At 31.6% G+C, this 10,618-nt stretch overlaps 1 protein-coding gene across 1 annotated transcript; it reads right to left on the bottom strand.

Moving 5' to 3' along the window:
- Positions 1 to 7,430: 7,430 nt before the first annotated feature.
- LOC104221530 (uncharacterized) lies at positions 7,431 to 10,313 on the bottom strand. The gene is made up of 6 exons (XM_009772596.2): positions 10,130 to 10,313; positions 9,830 to 10,050; positions 9,140 to 9,359; positions 8,400 to 8,485; positions 8,018 to 8,109; positions 7,431 to 7,914 (listed from the first exon to the last, which is right to left on the bottom strand). Exons 1-6 carry the CDS (start codon positions 10,217 to 10,219, stop codon positions 7,673 to 7,675), a joined length of 951 nt encoding a protein of 316 aa, XP_009770898.1. The 5' UTR covers positions 10,220 to 10,313; the 3' UTR covers positions 7,431 to 7,672.
- Positions 10,314 to 10,618: the final 305 nt, after the last annotated feature.

Below are 10,618 nucleotides of genomic sequence, written 5' to 3'. Positions count from 1 at the left end.
ATAGAAGTTGGGGTGCTAATGGATTTTAAAGAGAAAATCTCACTTTATACCTATTAATTCCAAACTATTTATCCTTCCCAGACTCAAACTATTTACTACTCCTACCCATACTTCTCAAACTATTTACCTGCTAGTTTCACTTGCTATATATCTGCAAAACCCCCAAATGGATGAGGTGGTGAAGGAAGTAGAAAAAGTGAAAAAAGATTTTGAAGAAACATACAAACAGACACAACAACACATCAATTCCATTCAGGAATATGGCAAATCGACAAGATTAATTTCAAAAGAGAAAAGTTCACTCCTAAGATTGAATATCCACCATTGTTGGGTTTGAATCTCAATTTTATTTTTGACGTTTTCTTGTTTGATTCAAAGTGGGTGTTGTTAAATATTGCTTATAGTACCTTCTGGAAGTTCATACTGAAATTTGATAGTATTTGGACCTGATTTGAGGCGATTGAGATCGAAATTTTCAGCTGAAAATCGAAGAAGAACACAGCTACAGTATACCGCTACGGTATACAATATGTTGTAGGAGTATATAGCTATACTGCAACAGTACACTATTATAGTTTGCAAAATAGTATACTGCCACAGTATACTAATATATTATAGGAGTATATAGTTATACTGCAACAATATACTATTATAGTATACAATATATTGTTATAGTATACTGTAATAATATGCAAGATACTGTAACAATATACTGTAATAGTATACAATATACTATAATAGTATACTTATTGCCGTAAATTCACTTGCCTTTTCCCTTTTAATTTGTTTTAAGCTTTTACCCAGCGTGAGGGGCAAATTGAAAATGCAAAAAATAAAATAAAAATTATAGTATGCTATATGATGTAACTGTATACTCTTACAATTAAATCCTTTTAGAATTTTTTAATTTTTTTATTGACAACTGATACTATTTTAGTTCAATAATTGAATAAATTTTTTTTTGAACTCATTGCGTACAATTGTATACTCTGTTGGTATAGCTATATACTATACTAGTATCATATGTTAGTTAATATTTTTTTGGTTTTATTAACTACATTTAATTGGTACACAATTTGATTTTTCTTTAGTAATAATATAAAAAAAGAATAATAAAAAATAGTGAAAACAGTAAATGAAATTAGATTATGAAGAGAAAAAGAATATAAAAAAAGAAGTTAAATGAAATTAGAAAAGGAAAAAAGAAAAAAATAAGAAGAAAACGAGAAAAAAAGAAAAGGAGAAAAGAAAAAAAAAAGAAAAAAGAAAAGAAAATAAACATAGAAATAAAAAAGAATTGGAGAATAAAGAAAAAATTCCCCACAAAACCTACTATGGGTAGGAAATGTAATTAGTTTATGGGTAGGAAAACAAATGGGTAAACAAGGGTAAATAGTTTTGTTTTTGTGGGTAACTGTGTCAAAACCCCATCTTTAAAAGTAATTTTTACATTCCTATACACTATATGAAATTATATTACCCTCCCTATTCAAGTTTTACTATAATTATATGTTATATACCTAATTACCATTTATGTACATTTTAAGGAAATTAATGATAATAATTAATGTCCTAAAATTACTCTAACATATCTTCCACTCCCCCATGTTTCTCTCTCCACATCTCACCCCCTCCCCCACGTAACTTGCATCCACCCACGATTCCACCATTGACAAACATTAAAAAACTTTGAAGCTTTGAATTCGAATTTGGGTTTTCAAAAAATATTATTTGTTTTAATTGGATATTGTTGCAAAGAATTGAAAATTCTCTCTACGTCTTTCACTATCTCTCAATCCTTAATTTCAGTAATGTAAAGCAAAGGAAAATAGAGCAGCAATTCTATCATTGACAGTCATTAAAAAGATTTGAAGCTTTGAATTCGAATTTGGATTTTCAAAAATCACTATTTGTTTGGATTGGGTATTGTTGCAAATAATTGGGAATATGATTTGGAGTTTATATCTCAATTTTGAGGGGTTTTGGTAAATATTAGACTTGGTTTTGGCTGAACTTTAGATTGAAACTCGAAGAAGACATGATATACATTATATTTACGAAATTGTAGAAAAATTGTATTATGTTGTTTATATATTTTTCTTTTATTTATTTAACAATTGTATGAAAGTTGAACAACATTGTATAAAAATTATATTTAAGTTGTATGATATTGTAGTTGTATTTAACTGAGTAAGAATAACGTATGAAAATTGTAGATAAGTTGTATAATATATAATTATTGTATGAAATTTATTTTTACTATGTATAAAGCAAATACAAAATATACAAAAGACATATTGTATAAAACTTGTATAACAATTGTATTTAAGTTGTATGATATTGTAGTTGTATTTAACTGTGTAGAAATAATGTATAAAAATTATAGATAAGTTGTAGATTAGTTCATTTGAATTCTAAAAATATGTTCAGCTTGTAAGCAAATAAAATATTACGTACTCTTTAATTTCAGATTTTGTATATACAGATTTTTCCTCTAATCCTAGATTCAATGTCAATCGTTTTGCTCAAAATTTGTCCCGTGAAGGAAAGTCTTTCAAATAATGGACTCATGTCAAAATTTTGTTAACAGTGATGGGATTGATTTTTGTTTAAGTTTAGGAAATTCTCAAGTCCTTTGGTATTGTAGTTGTGCCGTAAAAAGATGAAAATAGATGATGTTCTTCCTATATACATTTCCTCTTGTGTGATGTAACTTTAGGATAAAAATTTCAAACTGTTATTTAAAATATTCATCACTGAATATGTATACAATGTGATATCATGAAATCGCAAAATCCAACCATACACTGCAACAACAACAACAACAACAACAACCCAGTATAATCCCACAAGTGGGGTCTGGGGAGGGTAATATGTACGCAGACCTTACCTCTACCCCGAGGGGCAGAGAGGCTGTTTCCAGGAGACCCTCGGCTCAAAGAGGCAACAAGAGACACTATATTAGTACTATCAATAGACTCGGGGTAATTAATTTCTTTATTATTAACAATAGATAGACCCTAAGCATAACAGACAAAATTGTAAAAGAAATATTTTTATTAGTATCATATTTTAAGATAGGGAAAATGCATAAGTACCTCCCTGATCTATACCCGGAATTCCAACTACACACTTTTTCTTTGTGGGAATCCTATTACCCCCCTAAACTTATTTTAAATGGAATTATTTGCACCCTTAACGCTGACAATTAAACTCTTGGCACGTGGTGAGCTACACGCGCTCCCACATATATTTTTAGTACTTTTTTTATTCTTTCTTCTTTTTCTTATCCTTTTTTCTTATTTCTTATTATTCTCATTTTTTTTGGTTATTTAATTCTCTTTCTTTTTGTTTTGGTCACCGGCGGCATAAAATGGTGGTCGTCGAAATTTCAAAAATACTATTTTTTCAGGCGAAATTTTTTTTCCGGCGACAGATTTTTATCCCGATCTAAGTGTGTTTTGTTATATATATATATATATATATATATCTTGAAAGTGTAATTTATGTGTGGGAAGAAGAGCAAAAGAAATAAAAACGAATATAAGCTGAGAAAACTTTTTCCAGTTAAAATTTTAATACATCATTTTTTTCCGACGTGTGAAGGTTTTCCGATGATGAATTTTTTTCCCCAAATCTGAGTGCATTTTGATTTGCTTATGAATAGATCATTTTGAGAGTTCAATTTATGTGTGAAAAGAAAAAATGGAAGAAAAACGGTTAGACAAAGTCGTCGGTGAATGAATATCCGCCGGAATTAGAGAAGAAATGAAAAAAAAAAGTAAAAGAAAAAAGACAAAGAAAAAGGAAAAAAAAGTAAGAAAAAATGGTAAAAAATAATCTGAAAATCGTTTTTTATTGCTTCTCACTCTCCCAAATACACACACTCTGCCACGTCAGCGTTAAGGGTGCAAATAATTCCACTTAAAATAAGTTTAGGGGGTAATAGAATTCCCGCAAAGAAAAAATGTGTAGTTAAAAATACGAGTATAGGTTAGGGGGTACTTATGCATTTTCCCCTTTAAGATATATAGAAATTACCTTTCTTAGAATCATGATTGTTATAGTTATTTCGTGTGCGAAAAATAAACCTACACGTTTCCCCATAACTAAGAAGGAAAGAAAGTAAAAAAAAAAAAAATAATAATAAGACTAAGGAATAATTTTGGTGTAAACTATAAGAAGAAAAAACGTTGAAAATAAAACTAAGAAATAAGATTAATATCGGTCTAAAATAGTTTAGAGATTTCAACTAAAAGTAACATTGGCTAACCAAGTGATATCAAATTGTATGAGTTAGTGCAAATTGACGGCTAGTGTGAATAGCTAGTCATAAGATGAACGAGTGACAATATAATTTTTATTACTAATGAAGATATTAAAAGAAAAGAAGAGAAAAAAAAAGGTAAAGGATATAACTAAATCCCTTAATTGAAGGCACTAATAATGGTTTGGGAGCCTTTTAAGATGGAATGTATATATTTTGTAAACAAACTTGTGTAGATAGGGTAATTTAGTAAATATGAACATTTAGGGTAATAAAGTTTCCAATAGTGTATAGAATAAAAAAAATTCCTCTTTAAAAACCGATTAAATCGATTGAATCATATCATACCAAATTGATTATTAAGTTTTTTATCATAAAATTGTAGGGTTTTATATGTATCTAACCGCACCAAATAATTAGGGTAAATTTTTAATTTTATAAAAATAAACCAAAAAATATCAAACCGTACTTATTAAATATATTTTCATATATGAAGATTTAAAAACAGTAAAACATTAAACATTGAGACTAAGAAAACGGCTACAAACCAACAGGTAATTAACCCCAAAATTTCAGCTTCCAAACTTGTTCTGGTACTCATATTGAAAATAAATAACTTTCAACGTCTTGACTATCAAGCCACAAGGTATTCTAGCATTCTTGAGTAACAAACAAGCCACAAGTTTTTGGATATATTTCCTCTTGTATAATTTATGTTTCTCTTGTTGGATACTTAATCTTCTAATATACTCTATATTTGAGTCTCGACTTGATTAATATCTTTTCATTCATGTGATTTATATATTTCTCTTATCTTTATTTAATTTGTTCTATGTTTCTATAAAATTAACAGTAGGATGGATCTCAATTCTGACCATCTCTCATGTTCCGTTGATTTATCAACTTTTAAATAGTAAAAATATCTAGCGAGTTTTCCAAAGTCCTATCTGTATAGGTCAAAATTTGCCCTAAGAGAATTTAGCATAATGGGGAATTAAGGAAAATGATGTGGCCGACTAGTACACAATGGGATTCGTAGCCGGCCAGTTAACGATGGTCAAAGTCGAGCACCAACGACAGAGCACTAACTGCTAGTTTTTGTAATAAGATATTAAAGAGAATATCCCATTGAATATTCTCTACACTTGTACTATTAGGGTTGATTAGGGACATGTCCCATATAAATAAAAAATGAGATAAGGGGATAAGACATGTAATATTCATTTGATAAGAATACTTTTTGAGAAGAAAACTCTCTCCCTCTAAAAGATACAAACTCTACCTTTTTACTAAGATTTTATCATTCATTATTTCATATTTTTCCATCAGATCCGAGAATAGTTCCAATATTCTAAGATTTTTCTGTCATTCATCACTTTCAGAAAGAAGAATCATCCACCTCATTCAATATTGGGTGAAATATTCTCCTTATTTACATAAATACCATTTATTACTATTTATTGCTTGATGTTTCTCTATCATTGCTCAAATCCTTCAGAATATTAAATGCACACTATTTTTAATTCTCCACCAGTATTATCCCACGTTTTTTATACCAACTAATTCTAAATCTAGAGATATTATTATTAACTAGGTTTAACCCTTTATTGCATAAGATTTAATAGTTTAACCGAAAGTCTATGTTTTTTGGTCAAACACTATCCAAATATACATGTTATCACATTCTAACTTCTATTAATGACTCTTACATAATATTTTAAAGAAAATACCAAAAAATAATCGAATCGTACTGATAAAGAAGAGAAACCGGGATAATTGAGAGGGTTTTTGAAAAGTATATAAAATAAAATAATCGAAAAATTAGTATTGTGTAAATTTTATAAAATAACCAACCGAATCGAACCATTGAAAGGAAAATTCACTATAAAGTAAAAAAAAAAAATCTTGTTCTCTAAGGGACACTCTTTTTTTAGATACCACTAATCTCTCCAACCATTAAATATTGGTACCTAACTTGTCAAAACAAGATTTATCATACCCTAATCCATAATTTTGATAGATCAATTCTCATTTAACACTTGACAGTAATGCATGTTAGCTCCTCCATGATAGATAACTTGTATGCTACCATTTCACTCGTCACTCGCAAATAAACGAAGAAAACTTCTAGCGTTTGGATTAAAAATAACTTCTGGTTTAAAAAACATTATCCATTAAAGTTAACAAAAACACTTGTATTGCAAAGATATGATGTGATAATGTGAACTTCCAACTGCACTGGCTTCTTTTTTCCCACAAATGGACCCACCTCTCTTCAATGACTTATTGTGAAATGCAGGAGAGATCATCAAACAAGTCAACCTCATCCACTATCATTAGTCCATTACTCAAGGAAGTCATTATCAACTCGAGTATTGTCTTCTAGCCACTTTATCGCCTACCTTTATTTTACGTTTTTTGTGAAATATATACACGAATCGCGGAAACAGCATCGTTCTGCCTTTAAAGGTAGGGGTAAGTTTACGTACACGCTACCTTCCTCAAACCCCACGTATAAGATTAAACTGGGTATTTTGTTATTGTATATACGAATAATCTCGGAAATATAGCTAAAACTATCCCTTTTTTGGATCCACCTTATATCAATAATATGACTCCAACTATAGGTAGTTTTAGACAGGTTTCTTTTGAAATAGATGTTTGCAGTGGCAGATCCAGGATTTATATAGGTCGTGAGTGCTTCACTAATTTAATATAAATTTACCGTGGTCAAACATGATCATAACACTAACGGTCAATTATTTAAATTTTTAAGTACTATCTATGAATACATAACACAGTTTGGCCAAAGCCACTGAATGTGAATCCATACCTCAAAATGTGAATCCACCACTGAATATTCGGACCAACTTACACACCTCAAATAGTTTACCGGAAATTAATAATTTTCCTCAGCACAAATACTAAATAATTACAACTATCCATCAAGATTTAGACAGACAAAAAAAACCAACATAGATAGTCTTCTTTCCATTAACAGCACATTAGCTGTTTCTTCACTTCAAATGGAATGTGAACTGTGAAGTGTAAAGATATTTACATGAAAATGTACAAAAGGAAGCTTAAAGCACTTAATGAAAGGTCTTCAGAATCATACAAGAAAAGGAAACAACATTTTGCAGAAGCGTGCAAGCATTGCTCATAAGAGAAAGGGCTTAATCATAGTCATTTCATGATCATGTTACACCATTAGTCCACAGCTATGAGCGCCGTCCACGCCTATCTTTAGCTTCACCTCAAGTTTTATCCCTTCAAAACTAAGCTAATCCCTATACAGAAACTGTCACATAAGTCTATTGCCTTTACAAAGAGGCATTCACCATAATCCTAGTTCAAGAATCAGTCCTTTTGTGGGGTTCAAAGAGTATGTCATCATCTGTATTTTTAGCCACGACCAATGCCCAAGAAGTAGTTAAAATCATGGTGTTGGACCCCTAATTGCTTTAGCCATGAATCAGCCACGCTTAATAGGGACACTAGCCTCTCTTGGTCCCTTCCACTCCTGTCCGAAATCCACACATTACCCTGCATCTTGTAAGTTGCCAAACCGAAAGGTGAAAGCGGGATCGTTTCCCCTCCGTTTCCTTTCCTAATACCTTTCTCCATGCTATCTTCAAGGTCCATATCTGCACAAATCCAACAGTATAGTGTAAAATTCTTCTGCATATTACCGATCGAGTAACATAGGCAACCAAATTTCAGTTGTTCATAGGACAAAATGAACAATACCTTGGAAAGAAGAAGAAAGAGTGTGGAATGTGAGGAAGCATGTAGACAAGTCCTTAATGGTTTTTCCCATGGGAATATGATAGATAGGGTACCTATATTTTTCATATCAATAAAGTTAGTGACACAATCTTTCCGTAACTCCATCTCATTATTTTCTGTTTGCAGAAATTAAACATCAACATAAATGAGGTGTATCAATAGGATTTGCTACAGGGTAAACAATATCCCTTGAACATCAATGAAGGTGCAATATAACTATTTCGATTGGTAAGAGTTTTTATACATTGAAATCACCTGAATTTGGTAAAATATACTCGAAAAGAATCATCAGTTACATGATTATAAGTGCGCGGAGAGACAGAGATAGAAAGAGTTGATATACCAAGCAACTGACATCCAACTTGCTGGTGAAAGATCTACACTTCTCAATGACATTAGTCCAGGGTGTCTTTCAGCTAAGCTACTGATCTGAAAGCAAAATGAATATTAGATGCACATAGAATACAAAATAAAGCATCATAATCTTAAGAAATTCAAACTACAGTTTCCCTTGCATAGAACAAATGCCTAAATAAACCAGAATTACATAAGTAAAGACGCAAGTAATTTCTATAATTAAGGAGCTCGGAGAATCGAATCAAGATGATACAGTATTTGTAGCATCAAATAGTTATAAATAAGAAATCACGCCAAAAAAGGAGTGTACATTTGTTTAATTTTGTTGTAGACATTACCATCTTTTGTTCAATCATAATGCTCAAAGAAGGAAACAAGAAACAGTTGAACCTGGAATAGAACACAAATCAATGTACAACTTATATGCTTCTACCACTCATGAATCACTGGCCAATACCATATATATACAACAACGAACAACCCACTGGAATCCCACAAGTGGGATCTGGGGAGGGTATTGTGAACGCAAACGTTACCTCTACGTTATGAAGGTGGAGAGACTGTTTCCGATAGGCTTTCGGCTCAAGAACAGTAAAAAGGACGCAATAATCAATTAATAGCAACAAAAATATGAAGCAGAGAAATAGGAACGGAAACAATGGGCATAGTCTATAACTATAGTTTTTCTTAGTGCAAGAGAATGGCAAGAATAGGGAGACAAATTACCTTATCCACCAGAGGTACTCTTCCATATGGAGAAGATCTCTCAAAGTATTGATAATAAAGGTAACCCAATCTACCATTCATTTGCAAGTTGCTATCTTGATCAAATAAACCTTCGTCTGAGGAACAACCATCCCATCTTGATAGCTTTTCACTCTCACTCTCATCACTCAATGAATCACTAAAAGAATCCCTTGTCTCCCAAACAGACTCGTTCTCCACCCTATAAAAAAAACATAAAACCAGTTTTAATTTCAAGAAAAGGCTTTATACCACAAGAAATGTGCTTTTCAACTATGTCGCTCGGACTCTCCAAAATTGTTGTTGCACCCATTCGGATCCTACAAAATTGCACTACTTTTGAGAACCTGACAAGCACAACATAAAAAGGGCAGCCCGGTGCACTAAGCTCTCGTTATGCGCGGGTTTCGTGGAAGGACCGGACCACAAAGGTCTATTGTATGTGGCCTTACCCTGCATTTTCTGCAAGAGGGTGTTTTCACGGCTCAAACTCATGACCTCCTGGTCACATAGTAGCAACTTTACCGGTCCGTGCAACATAGCTTTTCAATTATAAGAATCTGAATCTCTTTTCTAAACACTAGGACCAATAAGTTAGAAAGTTAAGCCAAACCATGAACTATGATCAATTTGAGATAACCTAAGAATATAATGTAACATACAAAATGGTACCTTAAAATGCTTACAGATGAACTGCTGGTGAAAATTTGGATAGCTGAAAGATAAGGCACATAATATTGGACTAAAGTTTCACCACTATCCAATTTAATAGGAACTCCAGCACCATAAGCACTCCATTCATCATAACAATTCCATAAATCAGCCAATGTAAAGTATTCAATCTCTTCCTTTTCTTTAGGATGCCAAAGCCTATTAAGGTTTCTAGTTTCACTCTGCACAAAAACCAAATCATATCATACAAAATAACACATGCTCATCTATAAAGGAACAAAAAAATGTACGAAAACAAACCTTGGCAAGAAACTGGGATGGTACTAATGGGGTAGTGCAATTCAAGAAAGAATCAAGATTTGATTGCATTGAACGTTTATCAATAGTCATGATTATTGAAGCAAAATACAGAGAGAGAAAAAGAGAAATAGAACTGTTTTCTCTCTTCTAACTCTGTGAAATTGTGAATACAAGGATACCCCACAAAGGAAAACAAAGACAAAACAGAGGAAATAAAGCAAATTATAGAGAGAGAGAGGAAGAGACTATAACAGGATTTTATAGTTTTATTACCTTTTATCTGTGAATGACAAAAAAATATGAAGACTTTTTGGACTTTCAAAAAATTAGTCATAAAAGAAATAAAAGGAAACAGAAATCTTTTTTATTTCCTTTTATTCTCTCTTTTCATTGCTAGGGGAAAAACCACAATCTTATAAGAACACAAACAAGTCAAGAATTTCAATCCCAAGATTGAAAGCAAAAAAGAAAAGAAAAAAAAGGAACAAA

Source organism: Nicotiana sylvestris, chromosome 6 (genome assembly GCF_000393655.2).
Source record: "Nicotiana sylvestris chromosome 6, ASM39365v2, whole genome shotgun sequence".
NCBI classification, from domain to species: Eukaryota; Viridiplantae; Streptophyta; class Magnoliopsida; order Solanales; family Solanaceae; genus Nicotiana; species Nicotiana sylvestris.
This window is presented reverse-complemented; position numbering and strand designations above follow the sequence as displayed.